At 35.0% G+C, this 24,732-nt stretch overlaps 1 protein-coding gene across 9 annotated transcripts in view; it reads right to left on the reverse strand.

The window, feature by feature from the left end:
* Positions 1 to 24,732, reverse strand: part of WDFY3 (WD repeat and FYVE domain containing 3) — a 279,105-nt gene that overhangs the window by 118,403 nt on the left and 135,970 nt on the right. For 7 of the 9 annotated variants that reach the window (XM_047717875.1, XM_047717871.1, XM_047717870.1 and 4 more), the window contains 6 exons: positions 22,897 to 23,063; positions 15,670 to 16,137; positions 14,589 to 14,690; positions 12,003 to 12,196; positions 6,182 to 6,639; positions 4,671 to 4,754 (listed from right to left, as the gene is read on the reverse strand). In XM_047717875.1, the coding sequence (XP_047573831.1) occupies positions 4,671 to 4,754; positions 6,182 to 6,639; positions 12,003 to 12,196; positions 14,589 to 14,690; positions 15,670 to 16,137; positions 22,897 to 23,063 (1,473 nt within the window). The remainder of the gene's footprint in view (positions 1 to 4,670; positions 4,755 to 6,181; positions 6,640 to 12,002; positions 12,197 to 14,588; positions 14,691 to 15,669; positions 16,138 to 22,896; positions 23,064 to 24,732) is intronic. The other 2 variants (XM_047717877.1, XM_047717873.1) reach the window with 2 other exon arrangements.

Raw genomic sequence — 24,732 nt, forward strand, 5'->3', positions numbered from 1 at the left:
GCTGAGCCAGTATGCAGGCCTGATCCCACAATCCTGACATCATGACCTGAGCTGAAATCAAGAGAGACGATTAACTGACTGAGCGGCCCAGGCACCATAAGATGCTGAATGCTAGCTAAACTTATTGTGGTAATCATTTTATAACCTATGTAAGACAATCATTATGCTGTATAATTTAACTTATACAATGCTGTATGCCAATTATATCTCAGTAAAACGAGAAGAAAAAAAATGACACCTGTACTAGAAGATGCAGCAAACAGGTGAAAATTACAGTGATCCAAAACTGTAGGTAAGGTAAAAGTTCTGATATAATGTGATAAGGATATAAATGAAATCAAATTCTCCCTAGTAAGATTTTTTTTCTTTCTTTTCTTTCTTTCTTTTTTTTTTTTTTAAAAGATTTTATTTATTTATTTGTCAGAGAGAGAGAGGGAGAGAGAGCGAGCACAGGCAGACAGAATGGCAGGCAGAGGCAGAGGGAGAAGCAGGCTCCCTGACGAGCAAGGAGCCCGATGTGGGACTCGATTCCAGGACGCTGGGATCATGACCTGAGCCGAAGGCAGCTGCTTAACCAACTGAGCCACCCAGGTGTCCTTCTTTCTTTCTTTTTTTAGAGGGTAGAGGATGGAAGGACAGAGGGAGAGAGAGAATCTCAAGCACGTTCCATGCCTAGTGCGGGCCAGATGCAGGGCTCGATCCCACAACCCCAGGATCATGACCTGAGCCAAAATCAATAGTGAGGCGTTTAACCAACTGAGCCATCTAGGCGCCCCTCGATAAGATTTTTTTTTTTTTTTAATTACCTATGTGTTTGTAACCTTTCCTTATACCATGGGTAACATAATCGGGGACTAACAATATATAAGTGGCCTATTCTCTAACTGGGTCAATCAGTCGGGGTTGGTTAAGAATCTTGGCTACCTGACAAGAAGTAGTGTTAAGCATCAAGGAAGTTTTCCTTTAGCGTATTTGGAACTACAGTCACATTCTTTTGCATTACCCACTTACTGATGAAAATACTCATCACAATTTTTTAAAAACATAGAAGGCATATTTTACACAATAAGCTTCTATGAGGTAGAAAGCCTTGCTATATCCTGAACATAGCACATTTCTTCTCATCAATGATCTCCACTTTCTATTTCATACTACCCTTCTACAATTCATGAGTTTTGCACATTTTGTATCCTGGCACTAGAGAACAGATGCTCGTGGCTTCAGCCTATGGGAGCTCTTTGTTCTGATGAATTGGTTTCAGCATAATTTGTCTAATGCTGAGCTCTGTCTCTGAGAGCAGTGTGGTTTCAGCTCTCTGGCACAAGAGCGGCTTGGGAAACAGATGCTTTAAGTCACTGATTCTGTAGCAAAGATTTGGCACGGCCATTTTTTTTTTTTTTAAAGTACCATTCTCTTTTTAACAGAGATTCTAGGAAAGTATTCAGCCTTACTTATAAAAAAAAAGCACGTGGGATCTTCTAGTTTATTTAAAGTTACCATGTCTTCCACCTACTCATTTTTTCAACTCTGGGTTTTTGTTTTGTTTCATTTTTTTTTCCTGCTGTTTTGTTCAGAAATATTTAATTTCTAAACTTACTAGGATAGATTTCTAAATGCTAATTATTATCAATAGGTATCCTCAACCTGTGCTGTTTTAATTCTATGAAATATTTTGACCCATCTAGAAAAAAAGATTATAGTGTAATAGGAATTTTCAACCATTAAGAAGTTTCATAAAAACTGTTTTTCATTACACATAAAAAATAACTCAATTTGGAGAAAAACCCAATCCTACTTGTATATTTTAGTCATAGGCCTTCCAAAATTATTTGAGTTTCCAGATTTAATACGGACTGAACTTAAATTATGGATACACCCAGGAAGGAGCCTTTATGCCTTCAGAAACCAAACTCTTTACTAATTAATATACAGCTATTATAGCAGCAAATCTTTAAATCTTCCATAAGATAACAATACTGGTATAAAAATTACATTCATTCTTCTCAAATCAGAAAAATTTTGCAAGCATTGCTTATTTATTAACTAAAATTAGGTCTATTTTAATAGGCATTATATAATATTATTAATATTTACTAAGTCATTTAGGTATCACTGCAGGTATTATCATTTTTTAAATTTAGAGATTACAGTAAGCTTATTAAATGAATAATCCCAAGCAAGCCCTAATCATTTACAAACATAGGATAAGACAACATTTCAAAATTTAACTTTGACTAAATTTTTAAAATTCATTTTATATCTATTTTTAAAACTTAGAGAAATTGTTACTTAATATTTCAACCTAAATTTTCATACACATTTAAGACTTACCTACCTCTCTGGGGAATATATTCTTGAATATTTAAATTCTGAATACCCTTTGCCTTAATTTCCACCAAGTATGAACAGGCACTGAGTAACAGATATCATGTTTGAATAGTAATACTACTAGCCATCTTTTCTTCCCCTCAGATATATTCTAGAGAGACTTGGTTTTTATTTTGTATTTTGTTTTCACTTCCGTAGCTCTGATTAAATACTGTTCAGCTATAATTTTGTTCCATTATTCTTTCTGAATAATGAATAATGATAAAAAGTATTATGAGTTTTAGTTTTCCAAATATAAGGTTTCTTAGGTTTTTGTCCCCAATTCTTAAAATAGAAAAGAATCTCTAGGAATTTATTTGCCAGACAAGTATCACCAACTCAAAACTTGCTTGTGTCTGAATACTCCACAAGCCATGAAACTAATACAATGTTGGTTTCTCCTTTTGCCAACAAAAACACATTTTTCCACAAGAAAAAGACACTGGAATAATTTGTTGAGATGTCCTAGAGATATTCTAATTCCAGAAGTTACTGTATTTGCATTTGAAAATAAAAACATTGTTTTATTAGCTTATGATTCTTATCACTCAGCAAAATGTAAGTAACCTGACCAGAATGGCAACCTGAAAATGTCAGTGTTGACCTTATTATTACGAGCAGTATTGGGAACCTCCTTGGGGTAAAATCAACCTGAAGGCCTAATTGGAATTCCATAGAAAAGATTCACTCAGCCAGGACTGCTGAGTCAGTGACCGTTTCCCCCTGAAGTAAAAAATATGGCATCATTCCATGTAGCTGTGATGCAAATGATGACAAAATGTTTTTGATCTAAGCCTTAAATAACTCTCTATGAGATGGAATAAAATTTCCCCTTTGTCAAATTATCAGTTAAATAAATAGTAAGTTCTGATGGGTTTCCTTTCCATGTGTTCCCTTAATCTGTGAATTTCTACTGCAAGTATTTTATACTTTTTGGTTAATACTTAAAAATGGTTAAATGTTTTTAAACACAGCAATTTTTGTAACTTCATAATTTATGAACTCATAAAAGTGACTTTCAATAATTAGAACTATTTAGTAATTAAAATTATTTTTCTAATATCCAGTATATGGGATAGTGAACACATGTGAATTCTCAAACACAAAGAATACCTTTTACTGCATTTATTTTAGCAATAGAAAAATACACTACTTCAACTAAAAATGATTTTATAATTTCTTATATTAAAAACTGCTCTTAGAAAAACAAAAAAATAGTTTTAAAATACAAATATACTGAACAACACTAAATTCATGTAAGACTATTCCAAACTATTCCATGACTTATTGTCAGAAAATGAGCTCTAAGTCCTAGTGTAAAAATAAGAGAAAAAAGAAAATATAAAGTCCACCTATCTAATGAACATTACTACCATAATATATTGAAATACAGGACCTGTAACAAGTAGTTTCAATATAATAATTCCACTAATACTCAAATTACAAAATCTGAACAGAAATAAAATTAATTAACAACAGTTGAACCTCAGGATTCATTTTTAGAAAGCTGCAATGGAAGAATATATTAATATAAGACTGAAGGACTTGTACTTTGGTCATGACAAAAACTGGGAAAGGAATGGTATTGGTCCCAACTCTACAGACTATGATCATTTTAAGCACAGGTTGCAAATGGAATCTTAAATGGATCTTAATTGTACTCTTGTCAATCACCTGCTGGTTCTTTATATTCATAAGCTTTATATACAAGGTAGACTAGATGAGCTTTAAAAAGAGATGTACACAACACCAATGAAAACAAGAGCTAGGATGGTTTTTTTAATTCATTTTTTTCAAAGGTTGGCCATGACAAGTCTCCACAACAGCATCACATATCAACTGGTTGAACCTGATTGAGAAAATATGCAGCTCCTTTCCAGTGCTGTGATGTGCATTTTGGAGTAAAAGCAAAAACCGAAGAAGGATTCTTAGCATATTTAAAGTAAAAATAAATAAATAAATAAAGTACTCTACTTAAAGAAGCACTAAGTCCTCACTTCAAAATTAACTTTAATAAGATATGCCTGCTCTAAAAGTAAAATGTATATTTTACTCTAAATAATAGAATCAGATGACAATATTCTAAATGTCCCTCATATCCTCATAGCATTAACGCAGTTTATCCTCATAAATATACTCAGAAGCTGACGATTCTAAAACCTAAAACCTAAAAAAAAAAACAAATAGAAAGCCAAAAAAGTTTTATACAAAGCACAATCACCACATTAACATATAATTAAGCACAGACAAAAAAAAAAAAAACCCACACAAGTAATGATTGACTTCTGTTATAAGATCAGTACCTTTTCCTGGACAAAGCTGGTGTACCCCAGGGAGAGGGGAGAGAAGACTCACTTGTCAGGCAAGGAGGGATCTGTTCTGCACGACTACAGACGACAAAACAGACAGGGCGGTTGAGAGAGGTTAGAAGAGAACACCAGGTTGGCAGTTGGTTAGTTTCACAAGAATTACCAGTAAAAGTGTAATAAGGAACATCCTCCATACTCCGCAGGAACGAGAAACAAGACTACAACACATGCACTGAGGGAAACAGGAAAGCATGCTTAAGGCAGATGCTTATCTATTCATGTTAACACTTAACACATTTGTTAAACAGAGTGCCGTAAGCCCTGTTTTTGACAAAGAAAACTAAAAATGAGGTATACTAACTAGGATAAGTAGAAAAGGGAAAAGAGGTTGAATCTAAATATAAAAAGTTCAATTTCAAACATCTTGTTCCTTGAATACTATACCGTACTATGCCTCTTTTAACAACGTATATGCATTTTTATTTTCAAGATGTTAAAAATGGGAAAACAATTTTTCTTACATTACCTGTATTTTCTTATCTAAATGGTTAGGTCTAAGAAATATTGTCAAGAAGCAAGAAATATTTCAGTAGATATTTCAAAGTAGATTATGGTAAAGGATATAAAACCCATTAGAAGCTCCACCTGAACAGAGTTACTTGCTTAACTTACAGGACAATAAAGAAACAATCCAGTTATTTTATGAGATAAAACTATGGCAGCTGTTAAAAGTGATAATGCCTAGGACAAATTAGCACCAGGACCAATCTTACATTATTTTCAAAGTGAGAAAACACTTTAAAAACTGAAAACAAATGATTCTGGTAAAGTGGCACTCCTATGATCCCCTTAGGACCCTGGAATTCCCTCCTGATAGATTTTATCACAATATATTGTCATTGTTTGTGTCTGTATTTAAGATAAGGGATGGCCATGTCTAAAGCCATCTTGTGCTTGACCCCTCAGGACTAGCACAATTAACACGGCATGCAGTAGGTGTTCATTAAGGACTTAATAAAGGAATGAGTAAACAAATCTGAAAGACTCTCAAACTACCAACGTCTCTTATGGAGCAATATTCTTTTTCAAGGATTACAAAAATGTTGCGAATGATTAGGAATGCTGAAAATATATCATCTGTCTGGAAATACATATAATCATAACCACATTCCCCTACTGGTAACTAATATCAATAAGTCTTGATGTACCTAACGTTGAGAATAGAGGAAAAAGAGAACAATAGCAAACACCATCATTAAAGTAAACTTTATACAAACTTCCATTAAGTGCCTCAAGAGCTAACTGACCCTAGATTTACAAGTAAAACACAAATATTCACATTGAAAACCTTAACATCAGAGCAACAGTAAGATTCACAAATAAAGGGACAGATAAGCAAATAAGAGAAAAGATTCATTTTCATTTCCTTTCAGGTTAACTTATAATTCAAGCCTTAATGCTGAAGTCATACACAGCACACCCTTTAATTCAGAGCAAAGCCATACCTGTCAAAAGAATCTGTGGCTACTTTGTAGAGATAAATAAAGAGTTTACTGCAGTGCTGTAAAGTGGGTGACACTGTGTCCACCGAGATTACATCTTCCTCCAAAAGTCTTTGAAATGGCTGTGTGTTTGAGGGGAAGACATTCATGGGGCTTATTTTTCGTAGGTCTGAGAAGCAGCCAAGAAATCGAACGGCATCTGCCAACTTCTCATACTGAATCTCTGTTTTGAAGAAATGAGAGTTGGCTGGCTCATAGCGCATTGCCGCAGTCAATGTGCAGAACACGGTGTGGAGAAGTTCAAATACTTGATTCTGGTTCACTTTCTCCCAACCATTCTTGGGTGGTGAGCTCAAAGACCTTTCCATAGCAACAAGCAAGGATGTAATGTACACAAATCCTCCAACTTTCCTAAAAACTGTTCTTGAACGATGGCTTTCTCGAAGGACTGATAGGAGGGCCTATAGGGGATGAGAAAAAACAAAGGATTTCCCTTATAATTAAAATTAAAACAAAATACACGAATGTCAAGGGGGGAATATCATTTCTATGGATACCTGATAGGAATGTTTTTGTCATTTCCCCATTAAGCAGCCCTATGAAGCATATCAAATATCTTACTAATTAAAAAATGACATATTACACAAAAATAGACATATAGATCAATGGAACTGAATAGAGAGTCCAGAAATAAACCCATGCTTATATGGTCAATTAATCTGTGACAAAGGTGACAGGAATATATGGACAGTCTTGGCAACAAATGGTGCTGGGAAAAACAGACAGCCACATGGGAAAGAATTTAACTGGACCACTTTCTTACATCATACACAAAAATAAACTCAAAATGGATTAAAGACCTAACTGTGAAACCATAAACTCCTAAAAAACAAGCAAACAAACAAAAAAATCCCACAGGCAGTAATTTCTTTGACATCAGCTGTATAAACATTTTTCTAGATATGTCTCCTGAGGCCAGGGAAACAAAAGTAAAATTAAACTATGGGGCCTATTCCAAAATAAAAAAGCTCTTGCACAGCAAAGGAACTCATCAATAAACAAAACAAAAAAACAACCTACTGAATGGGAAGGCTACATTTGCAAATGATTTATCTGATAAGGGGTTAATATCTAAAATACATAGAGAACTTATAAAACTCAGCACCAAAAAAACAAAATTTTTAAATGGGTAGAAGACATAAATAGACATGTTTCCGAAGAAGATACACAGATGGCCAAAAGACACATGAGAAGATGCCCAACATCGCCCATCATCAGGGACATACAAACCCAAACAATAATGAAGTATCATCTCACATCTGTCAGAAGGGCTAAAATAAAAAACACAAAGAATAACAACTGTGGCAAGGATGTGGAGAAAAGGAAACTCTCGTGCACTGTTGGTGGGGATGCAAATTGGTGTAGCCACTATGGAAAACACTATGGAGGTTCCTCTAAAAATTAAAAACAGAAATACCATATGATTCAATGATTCTACTACTGAGTACTTATGAAAAGAAAACAGAAGCACTAATTCAAAAAGATGTATGCACCCTTGTTTATTGCAGCATTATTTACAATAGTCAAGATATGGAAGCAACTTAAGTGTCCACTCATAGATGACTGGATAAATAAGACATGGTGTGTGTATATAATGGAATATCAATCATAACAAAGAGCTAGATTTTTCCATTTGCAACAACATGGATGGATCTAGAGAGTACAAGGACAAGTGAAATATGTTACAGAAAGACAAATACTGTAATATATATGTGGAATTTAAGAAAGAAAACAAACAAGAAAAAAGAGACAAACAAAAAGGGACTCTTAAATAAACTGGTAGTAGACAAACCATAAGAGACTCTTAAGCTCACAAAACAAACTGAGGGTTGCCGGGGAGAGGGGGGTAGGGAGAGGGTGGTGGGGTAATGGACATTGGGGAGGGTATGTGCTATGGTGAGTGCTGTGAAGTGTGTAAACCTGGCAATTCACAAACCTGTACCCCTGGGGCTTATAATACATTATATGTTAATAAAAAAATTTTTAAATTTTAAAAAAAGAAAAAGAAAGAAGACAAAATATATAAATAAATAAACTGGTAGTTGTCAAGGAGAGCTGGGTGGGGGATGGGTGAAACAGGTAACAGATTAAGAGTACACTTATGATGAACACTGAGCAATGTATGTAATTGTTGGATCATTATATTGTACATCTGAAACTAATGTAACACTGTATATTAATTATACCTCAATTAAAAGATGTCATATTAAAGGCAGAAGATTGTGTTAGCAAACATTATCACATAATTCTTTCAGTAGACTAAGGCTAAATCCTGATGGAAAAGCTTTTACTTTGACGGATAATGATATCAATGAATTTGGTGATTTTTACAAAGTAATTGTATTAAATAAGCCAAATACATATTCTAGTATAATTTTACACAATCATGAACACTTATAACTGTGTGTGTATACAAACTGATTTATTCTAGAAAAGATACAAAGTCAGGGCAGCGAAGATCTGAAGTATTTCAATTAATATAACGTGACCATATCCTGATGCTCTGGAAAGAGGAGCAACTTCAGGGTACTTATTAGACATTCCTTCTTGCAAAATGAGTTAGAGTCTGATGACTGAAGGCATGCTTTTGCCCAGAAAAGCTGTAAGTACTATGAAATAAAATCTGAAGGAAACAAGTAAAACAATCTTGTAGAACTATTACTTACTTTCTGAACTGTCATGCTTTTACCTTAGTTGATAATTAAAAATCACATTATAAAATTAGCTGTATAAGGCACTTCTTCAAGTTGTGTAGGTATTTAAACCTCTCCTTAAACCTACATGTTATGCACCATTATTGTCCACACTTCATACATGGTGGTTAAATGTGGTTCAACGTGGTTAATTAACTTGCCTAAGATTATACGGCTTACACAATGGCAAGGGGAGGATATAAACCCAAACACAATGACGCCCCCACTCATGCATTTCACTATGACACTACTGGCCCAAGCGACAATCTGAAATCTGTTTGCTGACACAAGGGCTCCTTTTCTCTGTTTCAGAGAACCATGGTGTTCAGAACACCATGGGTATTCTAATATTACTTAAGACACCATTTATAATGTTCCCAATCATTACATTTAAAAAGACCATTTTATTAAAATATCTCACATTTCTAATGGTATTTGAAGGGAAAGGCTAAATATTAATATATATAACTGTCCTTTTGAAATACACTGCTTCAGAAATTAAGATATGTACCAATGCCTTAATTATTTTAAAAGAAAGTATGCAATCTGTAGATATATACAAAAATCTAAAATACAATCCATTCCTTCCATTATTCTGCCAATAAATTTCCATTTTACCAGGATCTGACAGTACAGTTTATCTTGTCAAATTTAATTAACTGTACTTATACTTGCAATATCAAGTTTTTTTTTTTTTCCTTTTTAAACATTTTATCATCTAGCCTGGAAATTAAATGCAAGGACTTGAGTCAGAATGCTTGGGTTGAAATTCTGATCTCAATGTTACAAAATGTTTTACCATGGTCAGCTACCTAACCTCCCTGTGTCTTGAGTTTTCGCTTGTATAAAATCGAGGCAATAATGTTAACTTTCTTCACAGGAAGTACAAGTAAAGCTATTAGCAAAATGCCCGACATAAGCCCATGACCATCCTCATCTTCAAAAACACACAGGGGAGGGGCACATGGGTGGCTCAGTTGGTGAAGCAACTGCCTTTGGCTCAGGTCATGATCTTGGAGTCCCGGGATCAAGTCAGGCATCCGGCTCCCTGCTCAGCGGGGATTTTGCTTCTCTCTCTGACTTCTCCCCTCTCATGCTCCCTCTCTTAAGTTCTTTCTTTCTCTCTCTCTCAAACAAAGAAATAAAATCTTAAAAAACAAAAACAAAACCACACTGGGGAAAACAGGACAAGTATTATTTTATATAGGAGGAAGGGTGAGTTCAGAGTCAAAGTAATATGCAGAAAACCATATTGCAGGTTGGAATTAGTATAAGGGTTAGAAAAACAGTGCTTATCAAAGCTGAGTCTAATCGTCTGTATTACATAGATCTGGGTAAGTTCCCCTCCTACTACCTTCCAACTGGAACTGTCCTGGCACTCTGATATCATCATAGCATCCGCTCAGTATCTGAAAACTTTCAATACTGTGAATAATTGAATATGCTGCTTCAATCAATAATTAATGATCAGTAGCAGATGCCAAAGTTACAATGCGATATTGATGGTAGGTGGTTAATTAGACAAAAACGTCAGATATATATGTACATACACACACACATATATATATATATACACATATCTTTAATATTTTAATTTGTGAGAGAGACAGAGAACACAAGCAGGGGGAGCAGCAGGCAGAGGGAGAAGCAGGCTCTCTGTTGAGCAAGAAGTCCAGTGAGCGACTAGATCCCAGGACCCTGGGATCAAGACCTGAGCTGAAGACAGACACTTAGCCCAATGAGCCACCCAGGCATCCCCAACAGCTATACATCAGCTGCATAATTTGCATAAACATAATGCATACAATTCAAATTTGTGCATCTGGAGAATTATAAAATATCGTATATGGAATTTTGGGTTTCAGGACAAATAATTATAAATTAAATTACACAGGTCTGTGGTTTTGTCAGCTAAACAGACACCCCAAGAAGCAGTTCTGAATGCAGCAAGAATGGAAACTGAAATCGAGGTCCCCAATCCTCCTCACTGCCTCCCCACCCTCCTTCATGTTCTCAAAGCAATGCAGTGCTGGAGCCAGCTCATATGGGCTCTTGAGAGCCAACTGTTGTACTTTTGGAATTTTATGTGCCTTATTAAAACACAGGTGTGATTAAAAATTGTTCTATAAATTTACAACTAAATAAGTTATTTTAAAAACAAACATAGTAAATACTCAAAGCTTACCACTTCCTAGTTATTTTCTGAATTTTACTATTGCCTGTACTCTTAAGATACTACATAACGGGGTGCTATGTTCATCTCTTCCCAATCCACATTCAGTAATGCTTTGGCGGCCTGAAACAGGTCACAGTGGCAGTATTTACACCCCGGAAATTAGTAAGGACAACACAGGGGACCCTCCCTCCTGCCCTCCTGCAGTCTCAGAGTCACTTACTAACATTTGCCAGAACAACACTGCCTTAGTATTATGGGTCAGCTCATTACCCTCTATTGGCTTTATCTATCAATGTTTTACAAATCCAATTAAAGGTACCAAGAAAGAAGGAAACTGTATGCTAAAAAAGGTGGTCATCTTAACATCTTTGGAAGGTACTTGTTTTTTTTTTCTGAACAATCCCTTCAAATTTACAAATATTCCCCAATATTGATATGCTTATAGATTTCTTTCTTGTCTGTGAGGTAAGTTGTGGGCAGACTGCGTTGTAAAATAAAATGAGTATTCAAAATTGTTTTTATACTCAATCAAAACAGGATGAAATAAAACAATAGTGTAAAGAATAAAAACTTTTCATTGTTGAGAAAGTCACTACACAAAGCAAAAGTTAATAAAAGAAAGCTATGATTCTAGAAGGCAGCTCTATTTGCTGTGATGTCAGTGCCAGGACTGGTGTGAGGATGCAAGGGGAGGGTGTCAGAGGGGAAGGAGATGGTGACCTGAGGGCCTCGGAGCCCAGAAAAGACATGAGCTTTTCTCCTACTATTCAGATTTTGGTATCATTTTAGACTTGAAGAAAAACTGCAAGAATAGCTTATGATCACGTTAAGTCACTGAGAAAGAACCACAGGTTTTAACGGCAAGAGAGCAATAACAAGACGCTTATTAAGTTACCCTTAAAATATCAGTCTTCAACTGCAATTCTGTTGGTGGGGCTGAGTGCATTAAGCCCAGGAGAGTGCCCATGTCGTCCTCCCCATTTGGGGAGAGCACCAGCTGCTGGATGATCATCAAGGCATGCTGCCGGCACTGTGGGTACTTCACTATATTATGCGCACATCTCGCTCCTCCAAATTCCCGGAAAATTCCTTGACAGAGAAAGAACAACAACGTGGGCTAACTTAAAACCTTCTAAGACACGTGAGATGGATTAAAATTTGATCTTTCTGTAGGAAGAGTAACACAAAAGACTGCAAATAAAACCCACCCAGCCATTTCACCTTTTAAATGACCACACACAACTACACTATGGGAGGTCAGCAAAGAAGTAAATTCTCCAAACCTAGAAGATTCAGAAATTTCACAAGTAGATACAGAAGGGATGCAATATTTTTATGTAAAGGCTTTAAGCTGAACAATACTGGAAATCAAATTATGTAAACAGTTTTCAGATGAACAATAGCCCAAATAAAGAAGATTTAAACTGAACAAGGCACCCCAAGTATTTGCAAGAAAGGAATGGAATAAATGATTCTTTAAAGAGAAAAATTACAAGGAACCAAACTTTTTGGTGGAGTAGAGAACATGAACCAAAAACCCCCACAAATTCTATAATAAAAGGCATCAGTCACTGTACCAAAGACTTTTGTAGATTGGTTTATTTAATCTTCATCCCCTATGATACAGATGAGGAAATGAGATATACAGAATTTGGGTAACATGGCCAAGGTCACGCAGCTAGCAAATGACAGAGCAGGAGTGATACCTACATAGCTCAGTTTAAAGGTACTCTAACAGCTTAAAGCAACTTGTATATGCCGCTATTCTAGTAGTTTATATCAAGCAGTTTAGTATTATTTGTTTGTATGTTTGGTCCCCCATTAAACTTGGGATTTCCTTCTAGTCTGTATTTCAGTAAATGTCTCCTGAGTGAAAAGATGTTTGTGTACTTTGCTGTAGTGGCCACTGTCCTATTTAATGACTTTCTATTTGCAAACTTTTTAAGAATTGCAAGGCCCTGAAGTGAATGTAAGTCACGTGCTAAGATTTAGCACATGAGAGCCATGTGTACTTACTTCCAGGTGACCAGTGAGTGTCTATTACATAATCACCATGGCTAATATTTTCAGAACACTTACTATGAGCAAAGCACTAAGTGCCTCAGATCACATAGCTAAGTAATACCTTTCTTAACAAGGAAGGATAGTCATTAAGAAAAGAGCTTTGTGAAAATGTCTGGCACTCTGGGAGACAGGTTAAGTGACTTTTAGTCACACGGGGTAAGAGCTCTACTCTCCTCCAACAGAATTGTTCAGTCCCTCCTGTGTAACACTAGGTCATGTCATCAAAAGATAATCTGCCAAATAAATCCTTGATAGTACATCCTTATCCTTTTATCTAAGTCAAGACACAAAGATAATTCTTGTCCTGAAGAAATTATAACCTGATAGAAAAAGATGTAAACATGTAATTATATATCATTACTTAAGTACAGTTTTGACTAATTCCAAGACAGAGTTGAATGAATTTAGTAGAGTATTTAAATAATAAGTGGTGAAGTTTAATGGGTATGATATTAACATTTCATCTATGGTATAATGCATAATCTCATTTCCACTAACTTATCTTTGTGTCTTTGTATCTTTGTGTCTTGAACACCCAGCATGGTGCCTGGGACACACAATATATTTTAAATATGTTGAATACTGAGTTCCTTTGCATTCAGGCAAATGGGCAATGGGTTTTTTCATTAGTTCATTTTCTTGTTCATTCATTCCTTCATCTATCTGTGGCGTCCCAATACACTTAAAATACAATTCATGTTCCTTGGCATGGCCTAAAAGGCTCTGTATGACTTGAGACCAGCCTACTCATCTCAATTCACCTCCTCATTACTTATTCTTCTTAAACTGTACTGACATTGTTGCCTGAGAGGTTTAAGTGCTCTTTTTTAAGAGCAAGAGTGATATTTTACAAATACAAATGGACTGTTAATGACAGAAAAAGACTGAAGAAAAGTTGAGACCAAAGATAAAGATTTAAGGAATCCAGTTTACCTGGGAGAGGCAAATTTTACTACAGAATCATTTTTCAATACTTCTTTAAAGTTTTAACATTATAATACTCTAACATGAATTACTAAAAATTAAGAAAATCACTATAGGAAGCAGATATTTTGGAAAACATTTAAATAAAGTCATTTGACTAAAAGTCTGTGTTATGTAAATAAAAAAACCCCACTATTTTAACGAATACTTTAAAAAAGACTACTTTAAAAATAAGGTGTTGTTTTATTTTTTAAAAAGGCAATAAAATATAAGAACATATTGTGAAATAATAATGACAATGTTACATATTTTTCCAATAAACTTAAAAAGGTAAAGTATTGTATTTCTGGGTATGATGGTACTATCATTGAATCAACAGTTTTTCTTATTAAGTGATAGGAATCTTTCAGAAGCAAGAGTCATTAGAGAAGACAAAACCAGAGAGAATACTTCCCACTCCCCCGAGGCATGTACTAGAAGCTTGTCTAGTCACCTGCATTTGTGTGGGATCCTTGAAGCAGCACTGTCAAGGTATCCATAACCAACAAAGCCAGGTGTTTTTGGTCTTCAACTGAACTATTATTTCTTGAGTCCCCTAAGAAAAAGGACCAAAGGTTCAAATCACAAAAGTTGTAAGCTGATTTTTTTCTCTTGATTTGGTTTTAATAATTTAATTATTTCTTTAATATTCACTTTTACCATTAATACAAATGATATGATACAATCTGTAAAAATGATACACTCCCAAAAGTAAGGTCGAAATCAGTGTTTAAAGATTTTATTTTGGTGTGGCTAGAAAGTTACAGTTGTCTAACAAACAGGAAGAAGGAAAATGCCAGCGCTGGGCGACGTATGGAACTGATGGATCATTGTACAACTGAAACTAATATGACACTGTATGCTAACTGGAATTAAACAGAACCTCAAAAAAAAAAAAAAAAGGGAAAATGACAAACTTTAATGTATTCTTCTCACAAAGGTTTTCCTAATCCAGGCTAAGGTTAACAGGAGAAAGTTAGATTTTAAGGCACTATTTATGAATAGTGCTATCTATTCAAACTGTATTAATTCATTCACATATTTAATACTAAATGCCAGATACCTCTATGCCTTTATCGGATTAGAAAGGATAAAAATATCAAATTTAAGATACCTAAATGATAATATATGTGTACATATATAACATCACTAAAAAGATTTATTTTTTGCTCTCTATAATTAAAAACATTGTGAGGCACCTAAACATCCCTATTGTTTCTAGGAGCTTTTTAAATTCCCTCTCAGAAGCAGAAAGTAGCACAAATGAGTCATGTGGACCATAAATGTTCCCCTCAATTTTTACCTTAAATTATTTTCCACCACAATGACATATTTCTAGGGCCCTGCTCCTTCCCAATTCCCTAACAGAGGTTGAATGAACAAGTTAACTGTGGGAAATATTCACAAGGATATCACGGTAACGCCCATTTTTAAGTCATTCAAATCAACAGCCAAATGAAAGGCAAAAACATGAACAAAACACCCTGCCCAAACCCCTTTACCAAATAAAGGTGAAATTCTGAAAAATGCTTTACCTTGTTCATTTAGTGCCTGAGTTGGATCCTTCAAGAGGGCAGCATATTTGTGCAAAAGGTTTACCATGACCTCCAGAAGACCCACCTCCCTGAACACATCTTTAAATATGTAGTCATGTCGTGTAAACTTAAGAAGTGTCTTCATTGCAATAATGCTACAGTGGTAAGAAGAGCTAGATTTTAAGAGGATGCTAACACTAATGAGTTCTTTACAAGGGATGTAATTTAAGCTAAAAACGACAAACTCCAGCATCTCAAAGTATTTGCTTTGTACTTCCGGGAGTTTAGAAATCTTTTCTGCAAATTGTGACAGTGTGTGCTGTGACTCGAGGATGAAGTAATTGGCATTGTCAGCCATGTAAATATTTGTGATGGCATCAAGGATGATCTGGGCAAGGAAGTTGGTTTTTGCTTTTAAAAATGCATTCTGAAGCACTGCAAAGGCTTGGATGTTTCTCACACTGTGACCTGAGATGGAAAACAAGAAAACAGAAGTAGGTGTTACATGATATTTTAATCATGGCAAGCTAGTCTATTTAAACAGATCATGAATTGTTAACGTTTATCAACTGTTTACTAAGAACACATTCTGTTTTCACAAAAAGTCCTGTTTTTCTCCATCCAACTTCAGTCATTTAATTAAAAACAATACTGTTAAAACTTATAATGCATCATTATGAATACTCCAATTCAAGAACAGTATATACTGAAACACTAGACTGTTTTACAGAAAATAAAGCATATTATGTAAGTCCAGCCTTCTGAGTTTGGAAATATGCAGGGATTTCTTTCTTTCTTTTTTTTTTTTTATCTGTAAGATGTACCTTGACTGTAAGAACAGTTACCTCTCATGAAAAGACTTTTTAGCCTGAAGCAGTAAAAGGCCAGGAAACAGCAAGAATGCAAGCAGGAAAATAGGAGGCTGAAAATTCTCTAAGTTCCAGTGTCTCTTTATCATTACTACACTAGAACTTTCACAAATTTTAATTTGAAAATGCATTTTGTTTTCAGGCTAAGAGTGCAATTTCTTCACATATGTTTGTTAAAGCCACTTATAGCTAACTACTAGCTGTATTTTTTTTTTAAAGATTTTATTTATTTATTTGACAGAGAGAGATCATAAGCAGGCAGAGAGGCAGGCAGAGAGAGAGGAGGAAGCAGGCTCCCCGCTGAGCAGAGAGCCCGATGCGGGGCTCGATCCCAGGACCCTGAGATCATGACCTGAGCCGAAGGCAGCGGCTTAACCCACTGAGCCACCCAGGCGCCCCCTAGCTGTATTTTTTAACATCTGATTTTTAAACATAACCAACCGGGAAAAAATATCTGTATACCTGGCTCTTGTGAGGCAAATTAGTAAAAATAATTATAAAGAAATTAACATATAAAGTATTTGAAGCAACTGAAAACAAGTGATTGGATCTAAGAACTGTCCCCAGGTTCATAACTACTAGGAGTACAGGACATTTGCCAGAGTGACCAAAACATTAATCTAGTGCCAAGAAATTAGCATAGTACCTTACAGCATAAGCCGGATATCAGAAAGAAGATAAACACAGAACTAGGAAAAATAAAAAATGAGTTAGAAAGACTGCCCAGAAATCCTGGCTTGGACATTCTTTAAAAAAATAAAAAGATTTTTAAAAAATCTTTGATCTGTAAATGATTTCAATTTTGTTTATCTATAACATATAAATTTCTTCTATGTGTAGCAAATACCAAAGATATATTTTTACTTCCAGCTCCAGCATAATAGTATGCTTGCTCTTTGAGGACATCTTTCCTCTTTATTACCTGCAGGTAATAAATCAAAAACCAAGCTCAGATGGACTGGTGTACATACAAATTGTTAAAGTCTGACTACAAGTGACCAACAATGACAAATAAGGTTAAAGGATAACTATAACCTATATTTTGCATCTTTCAACTAAGTGACAATGTATCAGTTTTCACTATAAAGAAAGGAGTCAAAACGAGCTGAGTTTAGAGTAATATGGGAAAATTTGGAATTTTTCAAGTTTTATCTTCATTATTTGGTTTGAAGTGATGTTACTGGCAAAAGATAGGGAATCTTAATAAGCAATCCCAAGAACAAATTGTCCACCATAAAAAGGTGAACCAAATACAATGTGTACACATACACACAATTAAAAGTCAAATATAGGGGCACATGGTGGCTCAGTTGGTTAAGCATCCAAATCTTGATTTTGGCTCAGGTCATGATCTCAGGGTCCTAGGATTGAGCCCTGTGTTGGGCTCCACATTCAGGAGTCTGTTTGAGATTTTATCCCCCTCTCCCTCCCCCTGCTTGTGTTCTCTTTCTAAAATAAGTAAATAAATCTTAAGAAAAAAAGAAAAAGAAAAAGCTTTCTGCTGGTGAGGATAGAAAGTTTTATTAAAGTTCTTACTATAAAGTACAGGAATATTAGTCATTCTCAAGCATTAACATACACAGATAAGTTTATCACCTTCATTAATAACTCAGTTTACGCTTTCCTTTAAATTTTATGTATCTATACTGTTCTATTTGATTTAAAAATTGGCACTAAAAATAAGGTTGGTAAACCATATATATAGAGCAATATAAGGTAGGTACATTCATGTTTCCTCTTTTAAATGTGATAATCAATGAATATGTAAAAAATTCCTTAGTAACAGGAATTTCCTTTTCACAGTTGATAAAAGGGAAACCAGTGAAACCAAAGCAAATATTCCCCCAAAGTACCCTGAAGAAATAACTGACAAAAAGATAAACAGTGTCAACGTATCAGAATATAGCCAGCCCCAACCCCTAAACAGTCCAAACTGAAGAGTTACAATCTGCAGACTATCATTGCTTCATTCTATCAGTGCTACACACAACACTTTCACACTTGGCTTTCCTCATCTCTATTCCTTCACAAGAATCCATCAACTCTTATCCAAAACTAGATTAAAAAGAAATGTAACAACAGCAAAGGAAAAAAAACACTAAAGCCAAAAATCAAACTTCACAAATTCACAGATAAAAATGGTCAGTATATTTAAAAAACCAAATGCATTTCTAGAAACTAGCAACAAGAAATCTGAAATGAAATTAAAACAATTCTGTTCATAATAGTATCAAGAAGAATATTTAAGGATAAACTTAACAGAAGATTTGAAAGTCCTATACTATGCAAACTATAAAACTATGCTTAGAGAAAATAAGATCCAAATAAATGGAAAGATATATATATCTTACATGGATTGGAAGATTCAATATTGTTAAAATGTTAATTCTCCCCCAAGTTGATTTACATTTGCTCTCCCAATCAACTCCCAGTCTCAGGCTTTTATTTTCATTTTTTCAAAAGTTGACATGATTATTAAATTTATGTGGAGTTCAAAGGATACAGAATGGCCAAAGTAATTTTGAAAAGGAAGAACAAAACTGGACAACTTACATGACTCTATTTTAAGACTTACTTTAAAGATACAGTTAAAAAAAAAAAGATACAGTAATCAAAACCTTATGGTATTGGCTTAAGGATGGACATATTGATCAATGGAGCAGACCTGAAAATGAACTGCAGATGTATGGTTATACGTGGTCTTTTCAATAAAAGGTCTTGGATAGCCATACTGAAAGGAAAAAAAATTCTTTCCTACCATATGCAAAAATTAACTTAAAATGTACCACAGAACCTAATAGAAATATCAAAATATGAAACTCCTAGAAAAAAACACAAATCTTAATTTGGTTAAGTGAGATTTTTCCAATATGAGTTAATATCTGCAAAATATTTTTAAAAATGGTAAGTTGGACTTCATCAAAATTAAGTTTCCATTCTTCTGAAGATGCTATTAAGAATAAAAGGCAAGTTAAGATCAGGAGAACATACTTAAAAAAATACATATCTTATAAAAGATTTATCCAGAATATTTAAAGAACTCTTAAAATCCCAATGAAAAGAACAATCCTATCGAACACTGGGAACAGAGATCTGAACCGAAGTTGAGAGATGGCAAATAAACACATTAAAAGATGTTTGAAATCCTTTAAAAAAATGCAAATTAAAAACACAACTAGACACTACTACACACTCACTAGAATGTCTAAAACAAGTGTTGCTGAGGATGTAAAGCAAACTTTCTCACACTGCTGCTGACATGAGGGCAAATGGGATAGCTACTTTATAAAACAGTCTGACAGTTTCTCATAAAGTTAAAGATACATATGACCTAGCAATTCTATCGCTTGGAATATACCCCAAAGAAATGAAACTATACATCCCCACAAAGACTTGTTTCATATAAATATTCATATAAACGTTAGTCATGACAGTTAAATTAATGCCATCCATTGATGAACAGGTAAACAAAGTGCAAGAAATCCACATGATGAAATACTTTCCAAAAAAGGAACAAACTTCAGATACATGCAATCACATGGACGAATCACAAAAGTGAAAGAAGCCAGATACAAAAAAACTATATACTGTATGATTCCAGTTTATGAAATTCTAGAAAGGGCAAAACCACAGGGTAAAACCAAAGCAGATCAATGGCTGCCAGGGCAAGTGGGAGGGAAGCAGGGACTGACCGCAAGGGAAACAAGTAAATCTTTAGAAGGATGGGAATATTCCATATCATGATTACAGTGGTGATTACACAAGCATATATATTTATGAAAACTCATCAAATTCGACATTTAAAATGGACAGATTTGAATATATGCAAATGATGCCTCAATACTGCTGACGGAAAAAAAAATCCCATATTCTCTTTATGTGAAACAGAGCTATCTCCTTTAGTCTGCACAAGAACCTTAACAAAGCAGGTCACGGGAAATAGGTATTTTTTGACTTACAAACTAAACTCAAAATGATCTAGCTTGAAACATTCATTTTATAGAATACTGCAGCAATTTTTCTGAAGAAGACAGTGATATTTAGAAAGTTTCAGTGACTCAGAGTCACCCAGATTCTGACTCTTAGGGCACTGTCCTTTCTAGTTAACCTCGCTTTTGTAGACATCAAGTAACTGGATTCTCCCAGTAACCTCTGAAGGTGTTAGGTTATATATTTATTATCCCTGTTACAGATGAGACAATATGAGAAAGACATATGAGGAAGGTCAATTTTGCTACATTAATTCTCTCATTACAAAATGATGCTATTGTAATTAGCTGTTATGCCAGTATCATGATTGGATTAATTAACCAAATAAAATAAAGTTTAAAAGAAGAAGTATGCTGTGACCTATGTATGCTGTGCTATTCTTTTTACATTATTTTTATTAACATAATATGTATTATTTGCCCCAGGGGTACAGGTCTGTGAATCATCAGGCTTACACATTTCACAGGACTCACCATAGCACATACACTCCCCAGTGTCCATAACCCAACCACTCTATCCCTATCCCCCAACCCCTCAGCAACCCTGTTTGTTTCCTGAGATCAAGAATCTCTTACGGTTTTTCTCCCTTCCGATCCCATCTTGTTTCATTTTTTTCCTTCCCAAGCACCCAAACTCCCTGCCCTGGCTCTCAATTTCCTCCTATCAGAGAGATGATATGATAATTGTCTTTCTCTGATTGAGAGAGAGAGCACCAGCAGGGGGAGTGGGATAGGGAGAAGCAGGCTCCCCACTAAGCAGGGAGCCTGATGGCGGGACTCAAGCCCAGGACCCTGGGATCATGACCTGAGCTGAAGGCAGATGCTTAAAGGACTGAGCCACCCAGGTACCCCTGCTGTGAGCTATTTTTTTTTTTTTAAGATTTTATTTATTTATTTGTCAGAGAGAGCGAGGGAGAGAGAGCGAGCACAGGCAGACAGAATGGCAGGCAGAGGCAGAGGGAGAAGCAGGTTCCCTGACGAGCAAGGAGCCCGATGTGGGACTCGATCCCAGGACGCTGGGATCATGACCTGAGCAGAAGGCAGCTGTTTAACCAACTGAGCCACCCAGGCGTCCCAACTGCTGTGAGCTATTTTTAAATTAACTCAAAGAAACAGTTAATTGTGGAATACTCAAGCTACAGTCTATATATTAGGAGTTTTCTGAGTCTCTTATTTTTTCCTTAATATTTAATAAAGTGAAACCTTGAACTGCTCAATAAGATATGCCTGGATTTCTCCTTACTGCACAGAGACTCACTTAAAAAACTGAACATTGAGGGTACAATTTACTACAGGAAATCTGACAACTCCAATCAAAGTCATGAGTTTTCAATATAATTTTCCCCAATAAATTAAATTTAGGGCTTTCTAGTAAATCCATTTATTCTCACTGAAGAAATAAATTTATAACTGCTGACTTCTATGTCATAAAGTACGAAGATAACATACTCTGAAATTTAAATAACCAGACATGTTCATATTTTCTGCCTAGTTAAATTTTACAAGCAAATATCGTAACTGTATCGAATATTTAGTAAGTGACAATCATAGTCAAGAAACCATGAGAGGCCTGCAGGCTCAGATTCTTTTAGAAAGGTTATTATGAAGTTAAAAAAATTAAACTGTAAAACTAGCTTGCACTCTCATGTAACTAAATGTTATTAACTAAAAAAGGTCTCTTAATAAAATATCATTAGATGAGGAGTCAAAGTTGGGAAATCCTAACTGTACAAAATTTGCTCCCCGATCTGAAATAAGTAATATAATGTCTTTGTAGGGCGCCTGGTGGCTCAGTTGGTAAAGCATCCAATTTCAGCTCAGGTCACAATCTCGGGGTTGTGAGATCCAACCTCTCAGCAGACTCCGTGCTGAGTATGGAGCCTGCTTAAGATTCTCTCTCTCCCTCACCAAAAAAAAAAAGTCTTTGTACCTGTATTTGTTTAGTTTTAAAATACAAGCATTTGTGACTCAGGCTTCCTATTTACATCTTATATAGAGATAAGCTAAGTGATTAGAGTGTGAATCAAGTTCCAACCACATAAACTGGAAATGTATTAGCCTGCCAACATACAAAAAGGGTCATGTTTAAATTATTAGGCTGTTTGAATTTTAAGATGAAATACTAAAATGTAAATTTCATTGGCTGATGTTATATATTATCATATATATTTCATCATATATATCATTTTCAAGCATGTGACCTGGTAAGGCTGTCACCCAAGAACTTGCACCGTAAATAAAGCATAAACTCTAATGAAAAATAGCCTATTACACCTTTATACATGTAACAAAAAGCAATCCAAGTCAAACTGATTTATTGTCTCTACTTCTTTGAGTGGCTCAGAAGAAGAAGAAAACAAATGACTCACCTTTGCCTGCAGGCTGAGGTACTGCAAAACCAGGCAATAAAAAGGGTGCCCCTGTGGTAATACCAGCTGGTTTTAGTTCATTGACACCATACGTTGTTAGGGAAGTTATCAGATTAACCAGATCTTTCAAGGCATCTTTGGATTCTGCTTCTTTCGCTTGTTCCAATCTAGGAAAAGTATCGTTTGGTAAATATTTTTTCTCTTTTGTTGTATGCTCAAATTTAATACAGAGAAATTTTCAGTTTGCATATGCAGTAAGTAAAGGTATAAAGTACTCCAAGAAGTTTCTTTGTACAATTTTTTCTTATATAAAGACATACTTTAAAAAATCTACAAATTTCATTATAAGACACCATAATGAAAAAAAAAATTGCAATAGGCTAAGACCTTATATATAACAGCTGATTTTACATTTAACAGTGTTATTTTAATTTTTTAATTTATTTACAACAGCTTTATATATATATATTTCATATATATATATAACTGTTTATAGTTATTTTATTTTTTTTAATTTTTTTTTAAAGATTTTATTTATTTATTTGACAGAGATCACAAGTAGGCAGAGAGGCAGGCAGAGAGAGAGAGGAGGAAGCAGGCTCTCTGTGGAACAGAGAGCCCGATGTGGGGCTCGATCCCAGGACCCCGAGACCATGACCCGAGCCGAAGGCAGAGGCTTTAACCCCCTGAGCCACCCAGGCGCCCCTAAACAGTTATTTTAAATTGATCACTAATCTTCGGTATAAAGCACAAAATAAAAGAATTACATTAAATACCTCTTAAGACCCTTAAAAAATCTAAGATTATAAAGTTTCACTGTTTACAATCTAAAATCTTAACCATTTCCTTCCAAAGACATTTTCTGTTAACAATTTTTAAAAATGAGTTTCTTCGAAAGAGTTCTAAGTCTTTATCTGTATCTCATTAATTAGTTCAGGTACTCTCACTAGAATACATTTAAATAAAGTTCTGAAGAGTAATTTTTTAGAACCATATTTCTTTAAAAGAACATTGGGAGTCATTATGGAATTATATTTTGACTGTGGCTTTATCGAGAACACAAAATAAGATGCAAAACTATCTCTTTAAAAGAGTAAGATTTATTGGGCCTTCCTCCCTAACAGAACGAATTAAAATAAAGCTAAAGAATACACTTAAGTAGAAAAAAGTATGTTTAACCTCACAACTCACACACCTGTTAATATTCTGATATGGTTTGGGGCACCTGGGTGGCTCAGTGGGTTAAGCCTCTGCCTTTGGCTCAGGTCATGATTCCAGAGTCCTGGGATCGAGGCCCACATTTGGGCTCTCTGCTCGTCAGGGAGCCTGCTTTCCCCTCTCTCTCTCTGCCTACTTGTGATCTCTGTCAAATAAATAAATAAAACCTTAAAAAAATATATTCTGATATGGTTTATAAACTTGCCTTATTTTTAATTGTAAAGAGTTTGGTCTTAATAATAGTTATTTTTACACCATATACAAAATTTTATAACCTGTTTTTTCCATTTACCAGTGTTGACACAAATGCTTCTCCTTTTTAATATAAAATCTCTATAGATACTTTTTTAATGGTCATGGAGAGCCAACCACAGATTTGAGGAAAGGGAGGTGGGATAGTCAGTGGGAATCAGAATACAGGAGCATTAATTTTGTCTACATTTAGGATTATATTTCTAGGATTAATAACCACAGGTGAGAGTATCAACATTTTTGAGGCTCTTGACTGTAAGTGATCAATCTGCAGGCTCAAAGGATTATACCAATTAACACCCCCCACCCAGTAACATGAAATGCTCACCTCATCACCTTCTATATCCTCCTCTATAAATTAAGATA

This window comes from Lutra lutra, chromosome 2, assembly GCF_902655055.1.
Source record: "Lutra lutra chromosome 2, mLutLut1.2, whole genome shotgun sequence".
NCBI classification, from domain to species: Eukaryota; Metazoa; Chordata; class Mammalia; order Carnivora; family Mustelidae; genus Lutra; species Lutra lutra.